The 23,466-nt window shown below is 51.0% G+C and overlaps 1 protein-coding gene across 2 annotated transcripts; it reads right to left on the bottom strand.

Moving 5' to 3' along the window:
- Positions 1-979: 979 nt before the first annotated feature.
- On the bottom strand, positions 980-4,041 carry C1QA (complement C1q A chain). Of its 2 annotated transcripts, none has more exons than XM_053576332.1 (3): positions 3,849-4,041; positions 2,817-2,989; positions 980-1,795 (listed from the first exon to the last, which is right to left on the bottom strand). In XM_053576332.1, exons 2-3 carry the CDS (start codon positions 2,980-2,982, stop codon positions 1,221-1,223), a joined length of 741 nt encoding a protein of 246 aa, XP_053432307.1. In that variant the 5' UTR covers positions 2,983-2,989; positions 3,849-4,041; the 3' UTR covers positions 980-1,220. The 2 variants fall into 2 exon arrangements, with proteins under 2 accessions (XP_053432307.1, XP_053432308.1); XM_053576333.1 differs by lacking the exon at positions 3,849-4,041 and adding an exon at positions 3,404-3,724.
- Between the last annotated feature and the right edge of the window lie 19,425 nt (positions 4,042-23,466).

Raw genomic sequence — 23,466 nt, 5'->3', positions numbered from 1 at the left:
AGCTGAGGGCTAGACTCAGACAACAGCTTCAAGGACGACTGCTGGGGGCCGTGGGGCCAGGTGTTTTCCCTCTCTAATTCCTGCCCCTGCCTGCCTAGCACAGGGCTGGAAAAGCACCCTTGTGATTAGTCACGTGCAGCTGGAGAGGCTGGGTGGGGGATGGGCAAGGGTGGTGGTCAGCACAGGGGTCCAGGGCTCAGTAAGATTTAGGTTCAAGTCCCAGATCCTTCTTTTTCCATACTGCCCTGGGACTTAACACTCCCCTCAGTGCCCCCTCAGTGTCATCCTCTGTAAAGTTGGGTCCTAATACCAACCTCAGAGCTTGATTATAAAGATTAAATGCAATATAAGAATAGTGAAAACTTCCAAAGCTCTGATGAATCAGAAACTGCTCTGTAATTTTCATATATTAAGTCATTGAATCCTCCCAAACATCCTTTGAGATGGGCGCTACCACTGCGTATCAGCCCCACTTTAGAGATAAGGAAATGGAACTTGGTAAAAAGTGCACAAGATTAGACAATAAGTGGTCAGGTGTGGTGCCTCACGCCTGTAATCCTAGCACTATGGGAGGCCGAGGTGGGTGGATTGCTTGAGCTCATGAGTTCAAGACCAGCCTGAGCAAGAATGGGAGAGGAAAAACAATAGAGGGGTGTTGTGACGGGCGCCTGTAGTTCCAGCTACCTGGGAGGCTGAGGCAAGAGAATCACTTGAGCCCAAGATTTTGAGGTTGCTGTGAGCTGTGATGCCACTGCATTCTACCAAGGGCGACAAAGTAAAACTCTGTCTCAAAAAAACCCCTAGAAAACTAATAAGTGGCGTTGTCAGGATTTGAACCCGGTCCGATGAGGCTGCTAAGACCAGCTAAGCATATCATGTGAAATACCGTGAGCCGGCCTTGTAAGCACTCGGTAATCATTATCATTGTTATGCTGCCCTCACAGTGCCCAGAGTAGCAAACCAACCTCAGTCCAGCAGGCACAGACTCAGATGTTTATTACAGGAAGAGTTCTAAAAAACCATCTTCTTACAGTAAGTGGTGGGGCAGCAAGTCCTACCGGCTCTCAGAGCCAGCCCTCTCCCTTCTGACAGCTAAAGGAACCACACCCTCATTTTTTACAGAGTGGTACACAGAAGCCAGAGAGGTGGAGTGAGTGGGCCAGGGTCACACAGCAGAAAGTGGACGAGGTCAGGGTTGGGGAGGGGGGTCCTGCCCTGATTCAGGCAGATGGGAAGATGAGGAAGCCGCTGAAGATGCTGTCAACCTCAGAGCCTTGGTAAATGCGGCCCTTATTGGGGTCTTTTTCGATCCAGACCTGGTCATTTTGTTGCAGGTGGAGCACTGTGCCCCCAGACACCACCTGGAAGAGCCCCCTGCTGTTGGTGTCACAGAAGCCCAGGGAGCGCCGGATCTGGCCTTTCAAGGAGGACACAATGGACAAGCAGATGTCCCACTTGGTCACCACCTGGAAGGTGAAGTAATAGTAGCCAGGTACAGCACAGACAAACCGGCCTGAGTTGTTCTGGTATCGGCCTTCCTGGTTGGTGATGACCATATCGAAGATGACCACATTGCCACCTGTTGGTGGATTCCGCCTGATGGCTGAGAAGGCCGGCCGTGGCTGGTCCCTGATGTTCCCTGGGTTGCCTTTGATCCCCTTCACTCCCGGAAGGCCACGGTCCCCCAAGGGGCCACTGGGCCCCGGGTAGCCCACCTTGCCAGGGGCTCCAGGGGACCCAGCTTCCCCTCGGTCTCCTTTAAGGCCTCGGATGCCTGTCCGGATGCCAGGGGCTCCTGTGGGAAGAAATACCAGGTCAAGAGTGAGAGTCCAGGGTTCACCAGTCTGTAGGGAGAGGGCTGGAACCCCTGAGCCTTCAAGACATTGATTCTGACTGGCTGTGTGACCTTGGGGAAGTATCTCAGTCTCTCTGAGCCTCCCCTCATTCTGTAAAATAGAGAGAAGTAAAAACAGGCACTCAGGTAAGCATCAAATTCTGGGACATGCAGGACATTCTGGCTGCTTTGCTGTGCTCCTACCCGTGGCTATGCACTCCACACTCATCCAGACCACTGTCCCAATTTCTTCAGGTTTGGGGGTCATATGTGGGATGCCCAGATGCAAATTACTACAAATGTCTATGTAATCCTTCTGGTCTGCTATGGACTGGGAGGCTTAGGGCAATCGCATGAAACTTTCCTTTCCCACTCTGGTCATGACCTCCTCCCTTTTCCATCACCCCAGCTTTTTTTTTTTCTAGAACATGAGGATTTCTGGAGCCTGAAAGAGCTAGGGAGAGGGAAGCAGGGCCAGAGTTGGGGGTGCTGAAAGGAAGCAAAAAAGATAGTTACAGTTAATTGTCCCTTTCTGTGTGCCAGGCAGGGTTATTTCATCATTTTATAGGTGGGAAAACTTAGCTCGGAGAGGGTCTGTAACTTATTTGAGGTCACACAGCAAGGCAGAGATTCTTGAATCTAAAATCTGGAGCTTTAATAATCTGGTAACCAAACAAGGACCAAGGATTGGGCATTGTTTCCAGAACTTTCACATTCATTACTCAAAGCAATCTATTTTCCAGAGGAGGAAGGTGAGGACAGAAAGAAGGGAGTAAGGGGAATGTGGGGAGTCCTGGGGGCCTGAGGACACAGCATGGGGAGCAGGCTACACCCCCCTCAGCCCCTGGGGACAATTGCAAACTAGAAATTCTTCATGGGGGGCCAAATGGACTCCTGCTTGTCAGTGCCACCCCCAAACCTTGACCCTGCAGTCCAGCCCAGGCCAAGGCTGAGGAGCTGGGTCTAGAGAGAGGGTGCTTACCCGGCTGTCCTTGCTCCCCCTTGAGGCCTGGCCGCCCTGGTCGGCCAGGTCTTCCTGCAGCCCCGTTCTTCCCATCTTGTGCTCGGCACACGTTCTCCTCCGTCACTGCAGAGGCCAGGGACATGGCCAGCACACAAACTGCCAGCCATCTCCAGGGGCCCACCATGATGGCACTGTGGGGACATGAAGGGGAGGGCCTGGGCAGGCTGGATATACGCACACATCCCCTACTCAGACCCTGGAATCGCAGGTACACTTGATATATACACACCTCTTCCCAGAGGGCCCTCAATGTCCACTCCCAGTCCAGCTCCAGGAGCCCCACACAGATACACATGTGTCACTGAGCACACACGTGTCATCACACACTCAGACACACAAACACAGCCTCTCATCCAAGCACATACAGAACACAATAGACAAGCTAAAAAATCCACTCCACGCTCCTACTCATACAACTGATACTCAAATAGACTCTGTCCCTCACTCAGCCGGACACACATATTCATGCACTCCCACACATGATCGATTTCATTGAACAAATATTTATTGAGCGCCTGTTCCTTATTTAATTAGCGCTCTCTCACCCAGATGGCAGAGCTGTGCGTGCACACAGGAATTCACAAACACCCGGCACAACACCTGCTCACTTCTCTGCGGGCTCGGCTCTTCTCAGCTTCTGACAGAGGATGGGCAGCTGGCTATACCCCTGGGCCCCTCTGCTGGGCCCACTGCTGGCTTTGGCACCCCCAGTCTTTCCCCAGCTGGTTGGGCTTGGGGAGCCAGGACCCAGGAATCCTGGTTGGAACTGAAGACCCACCAGGTGGTGGATCTAACTCACCACCTCTCACCCTCCCCAAGTTCTGGCCCATAGAGTTAAGGTCCCTCCACTCATCCACTTGGGATCCCGAATCAGTGCCCCCCATCCCTGCCCTGGCACAGAACCAGTGCCTCCCTCCCTCCCTGCCTCTATTGTCCAGCCCCCTAGGCTAGCTCCCCTGGACCCTTGAATTTCACAGTCCCATCCCTCACCTGCCTCCGGCTGTCAACACCAACTGGATACTCCTGCCCTCCGCCCTAGGGCCCCCTGTGGGACACCCAGCAGGAGTGGCGCCAGGCTGTGGTCAAGTTTCACATCCCTTCCCACTTCCCTTTCTCCTTCTCCAGACCTTCCCCCTGAACTTCCCCAGGGGCCAGAAGCTTGCCAGGAACACTTTGAGCAGACCTCAGCAAGACTGAGATGTGGGTGTCCTACCCCAACAACAGCTGGTGTGTATGGGGGGTGGTAGGGTGGGCGGGCAAGATGGGTGTCTGTGAGGATGGGGGCGGTGCAGAGGGCGCCGGGTAAGGCTCCGAGAACCAGAGACACAGAACATCAGAGCAGAAGGAATCTTTTTAAAAATCAGTCACTTGTAGGACTGTTCCGTGATTATGAAAGGAACACGTGTTCATTGCCAGAAGCCCGGAAAGTACAAAGAAGAAAGAACAATGCACTCTTGAGAAAGACGCACAGCAATCTGTTTCTCCACTTGCCACTTCCTAGCTGCTTGTCGCTGGGAAATAACCTGACCTCTGGGGCCCTCAGTTTTCTTATCTGTAAATTGGGAACAACTGGTTCTACCTCCTCAGATTATTATAACATTTTAATGACATACACATACAAAACACTCGGCATATGGTGAGTGTTTAATCATCAGCTTTCATCAACACTTAAAAACAGAAACACAAGCCTGGGAATTCTACCGTCTAGAGATAATTGCTGTTAACGTTAGCATGGATCATCTGGTCTTACACGTCCTCGCTGATGGAGTGCTCATTACCTGCTGGCAGGCTCCCTTCATCGCTGTGAACTTGGACCCTGAGAATAGTTTTCTTTAGATTAAGTGTCTCCGGCTTTCCCAGATTGGAGATCAATGTGTTCACGACTCCGTTGACCACATCTCTCTACTTCTCATGAGTGTATTTTTATTTTCTGAGAATTTTGCCAAAGAGAGGAGGAGGAGAGAGGAGAAAAGGGAAGGCTGGTGGACACGGGCAGATGAAGGATGGTCTAAACCAGTTTGGGGGACTTTATTTGCAATCTTGTGTAACACTGCCATATATCAAACAGACACCAATGTGGATGCTTTGGTTGAAGGGTGGGGGCCCAGCACTCCACCTGTCAGCTCCTCCCTCACTCCCCAGATTCAGAAAGTTAGTAGCGCTAGAATCTCCCTGGCTTGGCCCAGACATAACTCACTGTGGGACCTTGGGTAAGTTATCAAACCTCTCTGAGCCTCACTTTCTCCATCCACCCAGATGAGGGGGTGGGTAGGAGGTGGGAAGACCGACCCAAACGGTGTCTCTTGTCCCTTCCAGCACCTGTCTTCTTGGATGGCATCACATCAGTCTTGTTCCCCTGCAAGAAGAGTTAGAACTATGACATGTCAGAGCTGGCAGCGCAGGCCCCACCTCCCCTATTTTACCCCTGAAAAAAACAAAGAACCAGAGACAGAAAGACCCACCCAGGGCCACCCAGAGAGGGGCAGAGTTGGCGTGAGAAAAAAATCATATACTGTGAAGGCTTCTTAAACTATAGCTTTCAAGATATTAAATACCCGATTCTTCTGTAAGAATGCAGAGTGAGAACGTGTCAATTTTTTTTATAGCTTGTTAATGAAAGACTCAGCAGGACGAGAAAGCTAGTTCAAAGGATATGAAAAAAATGATATATGCATATACCTTTAGAAAGAGAGAAGCGAGAAATTCCGTAAAAACCATAACAAGAATTCTGGAATACTGATAAGATTGTTAGATAAAAAACTGGTTAATGTTCTATAGGGCAATAACATCATAACTTTAGGGATGCCTTCTCTATTGGAAAGAAAACATTTGCATTTCTATCAGACAAAAATAATGTGCAAGTTACCAGTTTTCTACCAGTTAACAGCTATTAATATCTTTACTCAGTCTGGTCCCTAATCAATAGTAAATAATAAGTCAAGCAAAGTGACATTCCCCTCGAGACCCTGGGGAGGGCTTGTTAGATACAGCTCTAATTTGACTTTGAAAGGACATCACTTATCTATTTGCCTTACTTCCAAGTGTTAGATAATTTTACTTATCAGGCTGTTGCAAGAGTATAAATACTTCCCAAGAAATAAAGGGGGTCAATAGGGATGCGCATATCATTAGTGAGAGAAGTAAAAGAGTCAGCCATAGCCTTGTGAATGTCACAGTGGGGACACCCGCGGTCAGATGGGGTGGGCTTATTCTTTCTTTCCTCCAGAGCTCAGATTCCTAGAGGGGAGGTGGGAAATACAGGGATGAGAGGAAATCCCTAGTAATGCTTTCAAAGTCATGAGCCCCAAGGTTCAGTATCAGAGTGGGGTCAGAAATAATCCAAAACTAATTTTTAATTACTCAGATTCTTTATGGGGGAATCACATCTCATTTAAGGGTTAGTTCCAAAATTAGCATGATAGGTAAACATTATACACAGTCAAGGTTATTGTAGGAAAAAGTATCTTAGGAATGTGCCATGTTGGAGACCACATTATTTCACAATAGTTTTATCCTGTCAGTTTTGGCTTTTGTCATTAGAACAGATTTCAGTTAAGTACCAGCTGGCCGATGTTAACGAACACACCCCTCCATATACAAAGGAGTTCAGTCTTTAATGATGGACCCAGCTGGGCACAGTGGCTCACATCTGTTATCTCAGCACATTGAGAGGCCAAGGCAGGAGGATTGCTTGAGGCCAGGAGTTTGAAACCAGCCTGGTTTTCTATTAAAAAAAAAAACAAAACAAAATTTTTTTTTAATTAGCTGGGCGTGTTGGCACATACCTATAATTCTCTCTACTCAGGAGGCTGAGGTGGGAGGATTACCTGAGCCCAGGAGTGGGAGGCTGCAGTGAATTATGCTCATACCACTCTAAAAAAGAGAAAAATTCCAGATGGAGCCATGCTCCTGGTGAAGTGTTTAGACCATGAGAGGCGCTCACAGGAGTCTGCCGAGGCAGAGTTGGGGATGGCAGGTCTGTTCCATGCCTGCTCACTCCAGAAATAGGCTCCACGAGGAAACAGCTCTACCTTATTTAAATTGCTATTTCTAGTTCTCTCTCTCTCCGAATCTTATTAGGCAAAGTGCAGAGAGTCAAATGGGTATATAATGTGACTCTGAGGTTCTTGTATTTCTTTTTTATCTTTAAGAAAATTGAGGCATAATTTGTGTAGAGTAAAAATGCACAAACCTTGAGTGCACTGTTCAGTAGCTTATACACACACACACACACATACGTCCTTCTCCACCAGCCACATCAGAATGGGTGGTATCTCTAGCTCCTCAGCACATTGGTTCAACAGCGCTCCCCTCCACGCTAAGTAACCAGCATTCCTGCCTGACCTTGAACTTCATGTCGGTAGAATCCTGTTGCATGTGCTCTTTTGGCTTCGGCGGGTGAACCATGCTTGTTCATCAAGTGTGAGATTCTCCTGTGTTGCTGTGTGTACCAGGTGACAGTGTATTGCTGAGTGATGTCTGTTGTCTGCATACACTTGTCAGTATCACACTTTGTTTATTTATCCTCCCGTTGGTGGGTAGGTTGGGCTATGATGAATAAAACTGCTGAGAACATTCTTGGGCAAGTCCTCTGCCCTACTTGGCGCTGTGATCATACGCACTCGATTCTCTGCACCAGTCCTTACCACCAAAGGAGGTGGAGGAGGGACAGAGCTTACAGCAAAATTCCTTGCTCTCTCACGTTCCCTGCCCCAGACCTGTCTCTTCTAGTTTTCCCCACCCCCAAATCTCCTGGCCCTTCTGCCCGAACCTCTCTCCTGCGCTCTGCTCTTTATCAGAGAGGCTGTTTTCACCTCCTGTTTCTTGCTAAATCCTGGGCCTTTTGGTCTCTTCTTCCAGTTTCAGTCCGCATCGCCTTACAAGATCAGGGTTTTGTTGGTGAGAGGTAGTGTGGGGGCATCAGGAATTGGGGAGGGAGCTGTCACAGGAGAGCCTGCCACACATCTTCTGAGCTCACGGTCTTTATTCTTTGCCTCTCTCAGCAAATAAAAGCATTTCTTGGGATTGTTTTATGAAACAGATGGCAGTGTAAACAACAAATAATTTGTTGCAGAGATGAGGCAGTGGGGGTTCAAGTTCAGCTACCGTCTCTCTTTTGCGGTGTGATCTTGGAGGATGATGTCCCGGGCTCCAGTACCTCACCTACAAACTGAGAGGGATATCGGCCTCAGACCTCAGACTGTGCCAGGCTTCTGGGGAGCAGTGCAGCTTGTCTCTGGCACTTAGCAAAAAGTCCCACCTTCTCCTTTTCCCCTGTACTATGACCTGTTGAGAAGTTTGGGAGGAAAATGTAAAAAGAAGACAAAACAAGGTAAAACAAGGTTTCTTTGGGAGAAAGTGAAGAAAAATAGGACGAAATCAAGCCCATCTAACCCACGGTCCCAGCTACAGACTAGGGTCCTTCCTGGATGCCCATGCGGGAAGGAGGCAAGGCTGTGAGGCGCTGGGTGGAGCTGTTTTGGGAGAAACTTCCCACAGGCAAATCTGGCTGGAAGCCTTTGGGTGTGTAGCACGTGAGTTGTACAAAGATTATGAGGATTAGGAGCGAGTTTGGAAAACAAACTGAGTGGCTTTGGGAGCCCACAAGGAAATATTGCCTCCACCTGGGAGGGCTGGGCCCTGAAGCCTGAAGGACCTTGCAGCCTGGGAACATGGCACCCAAAAGGTTGAGATGACTCCTTCCAAGGAGCTCACAGGAGAGTGGCCAGAGAAATCCCCATGAGACTCAGACTTTTTATCAGGAGAGGCCACCATGGGCTGGAGGCAGGGGACTCAGGTGTCCTTACACAAATCACCACCAGGCCTCAGTCTCTTCATCTCTGAGAAGAGGAGGGGAGTTGAACTAAAGCAGAGGTTTCATTGGGGCAGAGTCACCTGGGAGAGCTGGTTAAGAATACGTACTACCGGCTCGGCGCCTGTGGCTCAAGTGGCTAAGGCGCCAGCCACATACACCTGAGGTGGTGGGTTTGAATCCAGAATGGGCCTGCCAAACAACGATGCAACCAAAAAATAGCCAGGCATTGTGGCGGGCACCTGTAGTCCCAGCTACTTGGGAGGCAGAGGCAGGAGACTCGCTTGAGCCTAGGAGTTGGAGGTTGCTGTGAGCTGTGATGACACAGCACTCTATCCAGGGCTACAGCTTGAGGGTCTGTCTCAAAAAAAAAAAAAAAAGAATATGTACTACTATTGCTGGCTGGCTGAGATGGCTTATGCCTGTGGTTCCAGCTACTTGGGAGGCTGAGGCAAGAAGACCGCTTGAGCCCGGGAGTTGAAGGCTGCAGTGAGCTATGATCGTGCCACTGCGTTCAGTCTCTAAAAAAAGAGCAAGACCGCATCTCAAAAAAATAAGGAAAGGATACCATTGCCTAACTGCTCCCTCCTAGTGTATTTGGATCCCTGGCTGAGGCTCCTGCGTTTTTAACAAGTGCCCTGGGTGATCTGAGGCAGGCAGGTTCCCCAGCCCCTATGAGGGGCTCTGGCAGCCACTAAAGTTCTTTGCTAGCTTGGTGCATTGGCTAGGCTGTTCCGGGATCTTTGGATATGACTTTTCAGCATCTGACAAGTGGGGAGAAGGTACTAGGGGGGTTAGAAATGGAGGGAGGCAGAGCTAGGTGTAGTGGGTGGGTGTAAGAGGTGGGGAAGATCACTAAATCTCCCCAGCAGTTGAGACCATTTCCATCCTTGGACATCAGAGATATTTCTTACACATAAATAGAGACGTATGCTTTTCACAGCCCCTGACTGGCTCATGTGATTCCCCATGAAGAGGCTGGTGAGGTTACTATTGCCATCCCCAGTAAACTGGTGGGGAAACAGAGGCTCAGACAGGTCCTTCAGTTACCTGTGTCACAGCACAGAGTGTGTCTAGCCTCCAGGCTGCCAGCCCTGCCCTGGGATGGTCCTGGGTCCCAGCACCGTCATTTTGGTTGTGATATTCTGAGCCTTCATCTCTGTCCTGCCAGCAGCTCATTGTGGACCTTTGCCCCAAATCTAATCAGCTCCTCTCCTTTTCCCTGAGCCCTGAGGGTTCTGAAGGTCACACATGTGCAGGCGTGGAGCTGGGATTTGGGCACAGGTCTGGTGATGCACAAGCTTGCCCTCGTTTTTTTCCACCCGCCGAGCCGCTCTGGAATTTGGGCTAATGACAGCTGCTTCTGCCCACTTTCCTCCCCCTCTTCCCAGCTCTCTGCTGATTACAAATAAACACCCGGTCTACTACGCAGGAGAGTAATTAACTCTCCAATGTGGGGAGAACTAATCAGCCTGGAGTTTGCTGCAGGTGGGAAAAGCGAAGGTTTTTCCTAAGTAGTATGCAAATGAGCCCGTAGTATGCAAACGAGCCCCTCTTGCTCCTGGGAAAGGCTGTCAGGGCTGGAAGCAGAGGGACAGGCTCTGGGAACATGGCCGACTGTAGGGAGCCTGGCCTGTCAGATTTAGGGGGTAGAAGGGCCGGAGTAGGAGCAGAAGTGGGGCTCACCTTTAGAGTCTCCAGTACACCTGCAGTCTTCAAGTGGAGGAGGGGCAGGGCAGAGGGAGAAATAAGCTCAGGGCTCAGAGAAATGGCTCCAAATCTGAACATCACTATCCTCACTTGGTTGACCTTGGGCAAGTCACTTCACCTTCCTGAGCCTCAGCCTTCTTGCTGTAGGATGGGGATAATAACACACCTTTATTGTGATGTGATAATAACACACCTTTATTGTGGTGCAAAGTTATCTAAAACAGCCCAGCATTTAGCAAGGGTTCCCTGTATGGGAACCCTTATTAGAAAGCATGAAGATAGACCCATGGCAGGCCATGTGGGCCCCCAGCTGCCAGGTCAAGGCCCAGCCCCCTCAGGTGTGCTCAGCCCTGTGATATGTGATTTGAAAGGCTATGGGAAGGGCCCTGCTGCTCCCAGTTATGCCATCTCCGCTGTCCTTGCCTGAAGTTCTGGACCCAGACTAGGTAAGGAGACTGAGGTTCCCAGGGTGCAAAATTTAAGGGGCCATTGGCTCTCCTGATGGTGCAAGTGCAGAATTGACCTGGAGGAGGAGTTCCTCTAAGATTTTATGCCCTACGTGGTCACCCACCTCATCCTTACCCTGGCTTTGTTGAAGTTCCACTGTGGTAGAATCATCTCTTGGTATTAAGCATTGCCCTCGTCCTGTTGAAGTGCGGGCATGAGGGGATAGGGATAGGGACGAGAGGCAATTTTCTGGGGTAACGGAACTAGGTTATATTTTGGCTGGGGGCATCAGCCAAATGTTACCTGGGTGTATACATTTGTCAAAACTCATGAAATGGTATATCTAAGTTCTATGCATTTCATTGTATGTAAATTTTACCTCCATAAAACATAATTGGAAAACAAAACGCAGGTATCTTTGGGGAGAGATCACACACTGATGTGCAGTGATGATGATGTCTCAAGTGGTCATCCAGCTTCTGTTTATATGCCTCCTGTGATGGGGGGCTCACTCCCTATGGATCCAGGCCATCACTTGCTTGGCAGTAGAACTGGAATTTGAACACAGATTGGATTCAACTGACTCTTCAGAATTGTGCATGCTGAGGAATTGCCATGAAGGTTAAGTGAGATGTGGTATGTGATGTTTGTCACTTACAGCTTCTGCACATCTGGAGACATAGGAGAATTGCTTACCTGCCCTCCAATCCCAGCAAGTAGGTGGATTCCAAGACCAGCGCTGTTCAAGGACACACGAGCAGATGTGACGTTTCAAACTCTTCAGTGTTCTCTTGCTTTGCTGCTGAGGTTGTGCAGTCCTTGCATTGCTGCAGGTGGGGACACAGCATCCAAGTCACCTGGCTCACCGAGTGTCTGTATGGAGGATAACTGCTTTGGAGAGTCATCTGGACTCATGACAGGTGTTGCAGGATTAAAGAGTAATGATTTTTGGTGTTTAGCCACTGCAGTGTAGTTGTTATTGCAGCATAATTGAGCTTGTCCTGACCAATACAGCACAGGTTGGCCCGACAGAGAATGGTTAATACATCAACACTGCCTTATCATCCTCCTCCTCTTCCTCTTCACTTTTCAGGGCTGTCTTTGTCACTGACAACGTTCTTATTCCCTAGCAGAGTCCCATGGAGCTGTCCAGGGTCCTGTCCGTGGCCTGCACTTTCTACATTGCCCAGACATTCATCAGTTTGTGCCTTCCACGCTGGGCCCCCACGATTCCGAAACAAAAAATACCCAGGTCCACTTTTGCAGACTTCACATTCTTCTGGGGGAGTCAGACTCAGAAATTACTCTAGGACTTGAGCAGGTCATGGGGCACCAGAGACACCCAGAAACCTGTGGTGGTCAAGATGAAAGTTACCCCTGGAGCAGGAATCTTGGGAGACTTCTCAGAGGAGGAGGAAGGAGGTGGCCTCAGTGCCTCGCCTTGGTGTTCAGAGGCTCTCTTGCCAACTCAGCTCTGAGTCTCAGAGTCTCTACTTCCCACTGCGTAACCTTGGGGTAGGCCTCTTCCCTCCTAAAAGCCTTAGTTTTCTCATCTGTAAAGTAAGACAATAAAAGTCCCTCCACAAAGGGTTGTTGTGATGGCTGAATGAATTAACATGTGGTAAGTGCTTTACTCAGTGCCTGGCATGTAGTGATTGTTCAATAAACTGCCATTATTATGACCTCATTTGGCTTTTGCAGCAACCCTGTGAAAGCACAGAAGTAGCTAGCATTATGTCCATTTTACAGATGAGAAAACCGAGGCTCAGAAAGGGCAGGTGACTTGCCTAAAACTACATGGCCAAGAACTGGCTGAGCTTGAATGGGAATGTGGGCTTCTGGGGTTTTGCGCTCAGGCCTTGGCTGTTTCCTCCAGCCTGGCCACATCTCCCATTCTTTCAGCCTGACCTTTGAGACCCCTATTTTTTGTAATAGTAAAATATACATAACATTTACCGTTTTGGCCATTTTAAGTGCACATTTCAGTGGCATTAAGAACATTCACCTCATTATGCGAGGTGAATGTGACGTCCATCGTCCATCTCCAGAATGTTTTCTCATTCCCTGCTGAGACTCTATATCCCTTAAGCTATAAGGCTCCTCCCCACAGGACCTGACAGTCACCATTCCACTTCCTGTCTCTATGAATTTGACTATTCTAGGCCCCTTGCACAAGTGGAATAATATATTACCTGTCCTTTTGTCACTGGCTTGTTTCACTTAGCATGATGTCTTCAAGGTTCATTTATTGTAGCATATATCAGAATTTCCTTCCTTTTTTTTTTTTTTTGCAGTTTTTGGCTGGGGCTGGGTTTGAACCCGCAACCTCCGGCATATGGGGCCGGCGCCCTACTCCTTTGAGGCACAGGTGCCGCCCGTGAATTTCCTTCCTCTTTAAAGCTGAATACTATTCCATTGTATGCACATACACGCACCCCATTTCACTGATCTATCCACCCAGCAATGGACATTTGGGTGGTTTCCACACTTTGGCTGTTGTGAATAATGCTACAATGAACACAGGCATGCAAAGTCCCTGTTTCATGAGACCCCACTGCTGCCACTGCCTTGGGTGCCACTCCAAGACCTTTGTCAGGGTCCAGAGATCCCAAGGCCCACAGGATCCAGGACCAGAGCCTGTCTTGCTGCACCTGGGCTCTGATCCTGTGCCTCGCCAGCATCACCATGGTCCAATCCACTCCCTTGCAGGTTCATCTTGAGTGCCCCCACCCCACCCCAGAAGCCCTCTCTACCCTCCCAATGCCCTCTTCCAACACCTTCTGTCTGTCCCTTGCTTAGGTCCCTGATTACTTTAAACCTTAGATAGTATTACCTGTGCCTACATCTCCCCCCACCCCCCTCCCACCTTTCAGAATCAGGAATTTCTTTCAGAATATCATTAAGACGACCACCATATGAAGAAAGGCAAAAATGAGAGTCCTCCCTCTGGAATGTGATCAGTGCAGTCAATTAGAGGTAATCTGGTTTCCTGATTTTTGCTACACTCTTTTCAAGTCAGATAAGGCAGTCACTTGCCAGAGAAGCATCCTAGACAGCCTGAGTGCTGGCCCTGCTGTGTGCTACTGGGCAAGTTACTTCACCTATCTGTGCCTCAGTGTATCCATCTGGGAAATGGGTGTAGTAACAGAAGCCACCTCACATGATTGGAGCGAGGGTTAATGGCGTCTGAAGGGTAAAGCCAAGTGTACAGTACGTGATCACAAAATACTTGATAGTATTTATTCAGGAAACGCATAGTGCTTGCTCAGGGAATCTTTACCAAATCAATGGGAAGGATGAGACTGAAGAGTGCGTTTGGATTCAAAGCAAGCAGATGCCCAGGGTTGCCTGAGGAGTTGCGCAGTTCTCTCCACTGAGTGAGTAGCATGGTGCCTGCTGCCTACCCTGCTGGGCTGCTCTGGGCGTTAATGGGGGTGCTGTTGGGGTGGAGGGAAGAAATGTACAGGGGAAAACGTAGTCCCTCCAGCTAGTCCCTCCTCAAGGAAAGTGACTTCCTCCAAGTAGCCCTTTCTTGGGCCCCCACTTTCTCCCTTGTGGCTCCAGGCAGACACATAGTTGCTGAGAGGCCCCGCTGGCAGCTGGCAGATCCTGGGGTAGGGACTGGTGTGGTACAGCATCCTCAATCCATCCCCGCCACTTCCGGCAGGGCCCCATGTTGCAGGGGCTTTCTGGAGGCTGGGTCAACCCTGGCAGGGAGGACAGGAAGCCTGGGCTCACGGTTGGGGTAAGAGGTGTGGGCTCCAGCCAGAGTCAGTAGTTCTGCCCAGGCATCCGGAGAGGCCATTGGCTTGGGAGCTAGAGACCAGGGTTCCAGGCCTGTGTTTCCTCATCCTCCTCCTTCAATGCCTTCCTGTCTAACAGGTACCACCCTGCCTGCCTCGTAGGGCTGCGGGGAGGCTCTTCTAAGATGCTGCATGGAGGAGCATCCCACAGCCAGGCAAATCTAAGGGCACCAAAGTCCCGTGGGTGGGGGACTTGCTCAAGCATCCCTCCCTACCACCCAGGAAGAGGTGGAGCTGGGCTGAAAGTAGCGAGAGACATTTATGGAGAGGACAAGGGAGGCTGGGAGTCCTCTGCTCCTTTTGCAGCCCACATGCTGGCTGTGAGGGAGTGACCCCCTCTCGGAGCCTCAGTCTCCTGGTGCCGATCCCTCAGCATCCCTGTGGGCCCTGCAGAGCCAAACAGTTAAAAAAAAAATACCTAAATGTTCACAACTTCCCTGAATGGTAGGTATTCATCCCTGGTTTGTAGATATGAAAAGGGGGGCTCTAGAGGTGGCATTACTTGCCCCAGATGTTAGCGTATAGTGCTGTATGGCACATCTGTAAAATGGGCATCTCTCTCTCTCTCAATCTCTCTCAATGATGGCAGGCTGTAAAAAGCCTGGGAAGCCTTGCTGAGGTTTGGACCAGGGGCTGCAGGACACCTTTCAGCCAGGGCCTGGACCAGGGCATCTCCAAGAGCTTTCGCTGTTAGACTTGGGCACACCCAGGCCTCCATCTAAGCCAGTGGTTCTCAACCTTCCTAATGCTGCAATGTATTTTCATTGTTAAAAAGGGGTTGTGACCCATAGGTTGAGAACCGCTGATTTAAGCCTTGACGGCCTCTGCCTGATTTCACCTGGCTTGCACCTGATTTCACTCCGGGCTGGTCTTGATGATGTGGGTGACCTCTCTTCCAGCCCAACTTTGTGTGTGGGGTCATCCTGGGCAATGAGACAGTGGCCTTGACTTCCTGGGGCTTCCAGCATCTGTGAAAGGCTAACTGGGGGCGCCACTCCGGAGCGCCCCCCTTTGCTTCTCAGCAGGAGGGAGTAACCAGGTTATTTTTGTGATAAAAGTTTAATAAATTGGAAGGCACGGTTTTCATTCTGTGGGTAATTAGCTGCCACTGCTACGCTCCCTCCTAATTGTCTCTCTCACTCCAGACGGGCAGAGATCAATAGGAAGCGGCCTCTGTGTGGTGAAAGTCACAATTAATTAATTGTCAGGAGTGTGTGTGTCTCCATCTCTTGTCACATCAAAGGGCCAGGGGCGGCAGCTGTCCAAGTCTCAACTCTGCTGGGCCGGCCTGGCCCAAAGCCCCCAGATGCATGCAACTTCGAGCCACAGGGCACAATGCCTCCTTCTCCCTTGGGCAGCAGGAGGCTCTCAGAGAAGGGGTCCCCTGAGACCCCAAGCTCAGGGGCCTTCTCTGACAGCCGGCATCACCCTGCCTCTATTCTCTAAAAACTCTGCTGTGGCATCACTGCCTCGGGTAACCTCACCCAGGTCCCCTGCCTCCCCTTCGCCTACCTAATCCATTCTCCTCCCCCAAACTCTGGCTGCATGGTGGTCAGCAAAATGGTTGCCTCTGGGAGTGGAGGGGAGGGGCTGACAGGGAGAGAGAGTGTTCTGGGGGGCAGGCTCTAGGTGTTGATTCAGGGGGTGGTTTCATGGGTGTAGCCATTATACCGTACACTGAAGATTAATGCAAATAGTTACACACACACTCACACCTCACCCCTCCCTGTTCCGTGTATGTGTCAGGCACAGAGACGTTAAGATGATGACAATCACACAGCCAGTGAGTGATGAAACCCCGGGCCCTGCTTTGGCATAATCTTCCTAATCTTCACCACCAGCCCTGGAGATTCCCATTTGAGAGATGAGAAAATAGAGGCCCAGAGAGGGGGTGGGAAGGAACTGAGGAGAAGGAGAGGGGAGGGAGAAGAGGATGGAGTTTGGTGCAGGTCGGGGGAGGGAAGGGCCTGCGTACATCCAGGGTTTGTGTGTGCCAGGCACAACCCTCACACTTTCACACTTTACATACCCGCCAGGAAGGTGGAGCAACCATCCCATTGTACAGATAGGAAAGCTGAGGCTCGGAGAGGAGTGGCTGCTTTTCTAAGGCCACACTGCGCAGGAGTGACGAGCTGGGGCATGAACATGAGTTGTCTCATTCCAACATTCCTCTGAGGGGGAGTAGGAGGAGGAGGGAAAGGTGGAGAGAGGACAGAAGTTGGGTGGGTGAGGGGTATAGTCCTGGCAAATTGTGAACATGGAAGAGGTGCTTGTGGAAGACACCAGCATGTGGAGGCACACGCACACATGCCTGCACACACACGCAGACACGCATGCACACACATCCACGTGCACACACTTAACATTTTTGCTCCACCCCAACCTTTCCAGAGGGGCTTGTTACCATCTCACTAGGTCCGTGTATCCAGCTTTCCCTCTCCTGCCCCAAGGTTTGCTGTGGCCCCCACACTGCCTGGCGCAGGGAAGGAGCTTGGCCAGTGGGCAGGAGCTAGGCAAGGCTTCTGCCTAAGGCCAGCAGCTTTGCAGGTGAAGCTTGGTTTTGAAAAGGGCCAGATCTGCCTATCCCGGACCCCAGGCCAGCACTCCATTGTCCCCCTTACCCCCGCCACCCACTGAGCAGTTTCTCAGCTCCACCCAAACTCACCGGGTGACAGATAATGCAACAGCTTCCCCCTGGCGAGGAGGCGGAGAGGAGGCGGAGCCTGTCCGCTGCTGTCTCTCACCAAGAACACAGCAGCGGGTCCAGCCTCCCGCTCCCGGCTGGTCGCCAGGGGAGGCCACCTCCACGCTCCCACCACCGTTGCCGCCTGTCATTGCGCCTTTGAAGTGGCGCCTGATTTTCCAGTCCGTCTGAAGTTGCTGGCTGTTTATGCAGCAGCTGGTCCAGCAAGTCCCCCCCGCCGGGCCTTTCCATGACGGTGCCAGCCGCTGGGGACCCGGGGAGACAGCCACCAGGTCTCCGGGGAGGATAGTGGGAGGAAGCTGAGATGCCATTTCTGTCTTCAGGGTCTTCTAGACCGGGTTTGCTTATTTTTTTGTTTAAAAGGACAAAAAAGAGTTTCTAAGAACCCCAGTGTGCTATTTCTCTTCAAAGAAAAAGGAAAAAAGATTTAAAACAAAAACAAAAAAACATGGGCCAAAGGTAAAGCTCTTAAACTTCTTTGAACATTTCTACTGCTGTGGCGGCTGCACTGCGGAAGGCGCTAGGCTGGGGATCCTCTCCCAGACGCTAACGTGTTGTGACCTTGGGCAAGTCACTTGGCTCTGTTGTCAGATCCCCTGGCAAGGGTTCGGCCAGCTCAGCCCCACTCCACACGGTGGGACCTTCTTGAAGACTATGCTGTTTGTTTCTCCCAAGACTGGAGCCCAGAAAATCAGAGCAGGGAGGTAGAGGTGCCTGTGGGAATCAGCAGTAGGATGAACCCTTTCGGACTCGGATGCCACCTCTCAGGATTGGAGGGGCTGAGTGACTAGCCTAAGGCCACAGTGAGGGAGTCCCCGGTAGAAGCAGGACTGTGGAATCTCTGTCTTCTGCCTCCCCACCCAGGGGCCTTTTCTCCCGGTTCATTTCACTATAGGAGGAAGCTCCCAGAAAGCAAGGGCCTTCTTTACGAGACTTATACTTTTTTTTTGGCCGGGGCTAGGTTTGAACCCGCCACCTCTGGCATATGGGACCGGCGCCCTACTTCTTGAGCCACAGGCGCCGCCTGGACTTACACTTTTGACAGTGAATGTGATGATGAGGGCTCTGGGGTGAACCAGAACTCGGTCCTGCACCTGCCACTCTGTTCATGCGACTGTGGCAATTGATTTCAAGTCTCTGAGCCTCAGTTTCCCTAACTATAAAATGGGCTATTCCTCATGCTCCCCTCAGGTGTACCTGTGAGGGTGGAGGACACACATCACACACCCAGCGCGGTGGCTGGCACAGCCAGCGAGCCCTCCATGAATGCCAGCAGTGGCTCCCACTGGCCTCCAGCACGGTGTGGGGCCCTGGCCTATTTTTTTTTTTTTTTTTTTTATCAAACTCTTGGAGGAGGAGGCAGACACACCAGGCTATTCTCTGAGGCCTAGCTGTCTCATGCCACCTCTTACACTATGCCCTCTCTCACCAGAGCCCCTTCCTAGGAGAGACAGGCAGCCCCTGGCAGTATGTGCTGGGGGATGTCAACTTCATCTCACAGAGAGACCACTGTTGACATTGACGAGACCCCTGGTGGGCAGGGCAGGCAGTGAACAGCTCTGGGCCTGGCCTCACTCCTCCAACGCTGGCCTGGCCTTTCTTGGTCTCCTTGTCATAGTTCTGACTGCAGCCTGCGGTGGGGGTGACTCCATGGGTTGCCATCTGAGGCTGGGGAACTGTCAGTCTAGAGCTGGCCTTAATGGGAGCTGGGGTTGGGCAGATGGGTGGGCTCAGCCTAAGGCAAGTGGCACAGAGAGCAGGTACCTGGTGGGCGTGGGCTTGGGACTCAGATGCCATGAACTGAGCTGGGAGCCTGACTCTGACTCTGTCACTCACTTGCTGTGGAACCTGGGGCAAGTTAAGTCATCTCTTAACACATGCTCAGGGTGAATGCTCTCCCCACGGGGCCATTGGGAAAACTAATGGCAGGTGGAGATGGTTAGAGTAGTAATCTAATGAGTGGGAGATGCTGGGAATATTGTTATGTCCTTGCTCTCATGGGTAGGCATGACATTCATTCATTCATTCATTCACTATCCAATATGGTATTATTGCACACTTACTATTTGCCAGCCTAGTTCTAGGCATGGAGGGGAGACACAGCTATGAACAAAAAGACGAAGATCCTGGCCCTTGTAGAGCTGAAATTCTAGTAGTAAAGGAACAAGGGCCTGGGGAGAGGGTGCAGAAAATCAGAGGTGCTGAGAAGACAAAGGATGGAGCCAAACAAAGGCAAGAAGTAGAGGAAAGAACAGAAGATTATTGTTCAAATGGCTCAATCACTAACTTGCTGTGTGGCCTTGAGCAAGGCACTTCCCCTCTCTGGGCTTCAGCTCCCACATTTGCAAAAGGAGACTCATCACCTCACTTTATAGTAGGACTCCAGTAAGCCCAGTCTTGGGAAGGCACTAGGAGAATGGGGTTCCTCTCTTTGCCCCCCACCCCAGAGAATCAGGGCTAGGCAACTAGTAGAGGAGAAATGAGTGGCACTGGCAGGTCTTCTACTCAGCTATATGCCCCAGTCCAGTGTTCCTCGAAGTTACAAACCTGAAAATGGCTGCTCTACCTTTTAAAGAGTGGCCCTAAGGCGTGGGCTCAGCACTAGGATCCAAGCCTTGAGATCCTGTTCCTTCTAATTACCCTCAGGGTAGGATTCTGAGGACCTGGGCAGCCTTGCAGCTGGAGAAGACCAACAGCATGTACTCATTCATGCATTCATTCATTGTTGATCATTTGGTCAGTCAACAAACACTCATTCAGCTTTAACCAAGTGGCCGCCCCACAAGGTACCAGGAGTGTGTCAATTATTTTAGCAGATATTAAGTACCTTCTCTGTTCCAGGCTCTATGCCTGGCACTGGGGATGAAGTGATTAATTGATTTATTAAATGTTTAGAGGCACCTACCGTGTGCTCTGTGCTGAGTGCCAAACAAGTCTTGAGGTCCTACTCTGTGCCAGGCACTATGATGGGTACAGGGGACAAGGACACCCAGCTTCTGGTATGCCAGCTCTGAGCCAGGCACCTCACCTAGACGCCGGCGGCCTGAATTTTGTATGCAGACATGAAACCCCAAGTCTCCCTGTGGCTAATGAATCATCGAGCTCCATAACAGAAGCACGAATAGACCCCCTTGTCCATGAATTTGCTAATTGAGCTCCTCAAACTCAGACATTAACCTGCATTACCATAAATACTGCAGAGAACAGCCATTCTCAATTGCCGCTCTGTGGTAATGGAGAAAAATCAGTCGAGGAATAATAAACCTGAAATGGAATCATAAAACCTTATTTTTGTCATTAATTTAAACCTCGTCTCCCCCAAATACCATCAGCTAAATCTTTCTCTAACACTCCAGGGCTGGAAAGAGGAGGACAGGGCTGGAAGAAGATGGTAGCTGTACCCCGAGGCTGGGGGTCTTAGGGGTGGAGGGTTGGGGGCCTCCTTCTCTGCCCCCTGGGGGCAAGAGAGTGAGCAGAGACAGATGGGCAAGAGGTAGATGGACAGGCAGACAGAGGTAGGTAGAAGGACTGACCGGCAGCCACATAGACAAGGAAAATAGACAGACAAATGGAAAGATAGGTGGGCAGCCAGTCTGACCCACAGAAGCCTGACAACCAACACAGAGACCAACAGAATCACAGGCAGATGGGCACAGTGACAGTCCAGGCAGCAGATCCAGGAAGAGGTGGGCAGCCAGTCTGCCCACTGAGAGGCCAGTCTCATGGGCTGATGTCGGGCAGCAGGGAGTGGAGGCTGGAGGTGGGGGGAGAGCTGGATGGCTGAGCCTTCCCTAGACAGGTTGGTGGAAAGAGAGCCAGTGGATACCTTCTTGGTTCCTGTTAAGACTCTTGCGTGATGAGACTGGCGTGCTGGGTGCTCCCCTGGGTCCCAGGCTTCCTGGCTTCTTCCTCCTCCCCTCTCCCCCTCACAGCCATGTGCCTCATCTGGCACGCAAGGCAAGGAGGCTCGGTGTGGCTGTGACGGTGTGGCTGTGACGTCTTCTCTGGGATTGGGCAGTGGGGGCAGTGCCTGGCCTCCCAGGTGGGCCCAGTTGTCTGTGGAGGGCTCAGACCCAGTTGAGGGTCCTAGCCTCAGGGACTTGGGGACTTGGGAAGTCCTGAAGGGAGCCTGCTGGGCTGCTGCCCCTCCCCCCTGCCTCATCTGCACCATCTGCCCCTGGTCACAACTCTGTGTGGTAGATTCTTTTATTGCCTCCATTTAAAAGAGCTGCAAATTGACCAGAGAGCAAGCACTTAGGCCAGGGACTCTCAGCAGAACGGGGCAGGGTGTCATCTTTTCTTCTGGGAATCAGGCTGCTCAAAAGAAGCCTCTGCCATTGGTAAGTCTTCTAGGGCCAGTGCACTGTGGCTGGGCAGTGAGTCTACTGGACCCTGGAGAGGAAACCTACTCATCCTCAGATACAGAATGGCCATAAACTTCATGTGCATTTAAATGTCCAACACCAGCCTTTTCAGTGATCAAGATGCCTTTAGTCTCCCTCAAGGAACTGCCATTTGTCTCTCAGTCGGTTGCAAAGTCAAGTGGGCAAACCCAAGCACTGAAGATCCACAGCCAATCAGTGATCAGGCCAATCAGACTCCTGGTTCTCATGCCCCATTCCCACCACCAACAGGGCAGGTGGGGAGAAATTTGGGACTTCCCTGAGAGGTGAATGGGACCTCAGCTCCAAAGACCTTGACTTTCAGTCATCTCTTTTTGGCTTTGAGCCATCACAACGTAGGACAAGAAATCCTTCCATTCACCAACATAGTGCTAGCGATTGTGGGAGCAGCAACAGCAGCAGTGAATGTAAACAAAGAAGAGGTAAACCATGTTCCCAGGCCTGGACGCGTCAGCTCACACCACACGGTGACTCTGTGAGGCAGGCCTCTTCCCCAGTTTACGGGAGGGGAAGCCCAAGGTAAGTGGGTTCTCTAAAGTCTCTTAGTAACAGACAGAGCCAGAATCCAGACTCCAGTCTGAATCGAAAGCCTAAGCTCATTCTGCTGCCCCAGGCTGTCTCAGAGATGGAGCTGGAGCTTGGAGGGACCACGGGGAGCTAAGGAGGAGGGGAAAGTGGTGGCAGATGGTGGGGTGGGATGACTCAGAGGACCCACAGAGCTGGGAGGCAGGTGGTCTGAGTGACTTGCAGACAGCTTTCTCCAGGCCCTGGGCTGCTGCAGGTGAGAAACACCATCCCATCTCTCATGCAAGAAACATCAGGGTTAATCAGATCAGGCCCCACACCCTGGGTAGGGCATTTCATCCATTTTTCATTTATTTCTTCCTTAAAACTCAACCCAAGGGGAGGAAAAAGGAGGGGTGGGAATAGCCCACCTTCCGGAATGGATCAGGGAGCCTTCAGAGCACTGAGGTTAATAGCAGAGTTTGGAGTCAGACACCCCTGGGTGTGATTCCAGCCCAATGACTTCCTAGCTGTGTGACCTTGAACAAATCACCCCCTTTCTCTCTGCCTCAATTTCCTCACCTGTAACATGAGCCTAGTGCTATACCTGCCTATGGGCCATGGCCAGCACATAGCAAGTGCTCAGTAAATGGCAACTGTTGTGGCTGTGGGTTGGTCTGCTCTTTGAGGACCCTAGAAAAATGGAAAGTTTATCTTTCACAACTTTGGGAAGCTTACCTCTTCCTGAGGCAAAATGATTCCTTGCTGAGGAACTCAGACTTAAGTAGAGCTGAAATCTGTCTTCCTGGGGCCTCCATCATCTGATTCTGGAAAGAACTTACCTATGCCCCTTTCCTGGTCAGACCCCAAGGGATCTGAAGATAGGTAATGATTGGAGAATCTCCCATATTCTCACCAGGGTCTTGCTACAATCTCCTAAGCCAAGACTCCCAGACCCTCCCCAGTGGGATCCTCCCCAGGACACAGCCAAGGGTGTGTACTTTCCCTTCTGATCAGGGCAGCAAATATTACTGAGACAATTTCTGGGCTGCAGCAGCCTTATCTTGCCCCTGGGAGGCTCCATAACAGGAGTTCAGGCCAGAGGAGAGGCAAGGCTGTAGAGCTGTTCCAGGCCAGCCTAAAACACACTAGTAAAATCACCTCCCCTGACCATGACTCTCCTCTCCTAATAATCCAGCCCTAGCTCCTGGGAACTTCTTGTGAA

This window comes from Nycticebus coucang, chromosome 22 (genome assembly GCF_027406575.1).
Source record: "Nycticebus coucang isolate mNycCou1 chromosome 22, mNycCou1.pri, whole genome shotgun sequence".
In the NCBI taxonomy this organism is placed as follows: domain Eukaryota; kingdom Metazoa; phylum Chordata; class Mammalia; order Primates; family Lorisidae; genus Nycticebus; species Nycticebus coucang.
Note: the sequence above shows the minus strand (reverse complement) of the source record. Positions and strands in the feature narration are given on the sequence as shown.

Coding starts and splice junctions, on each gene's coding strand:
- C1QA (XM_053576332.1), bottom strand. CDS start 2,982: ATGGTGGGCCCCTGGAGATGGCTGGCAGTTTGTGTGCTGGCCATGTCC. Junction 1,796..2,816: donor GGGGGAGCAAGGACAGCCGG/GTAAGCACCCTC, acceptor TTCTTCCCACAG/GAGCCCCTGGCATCCGGACA.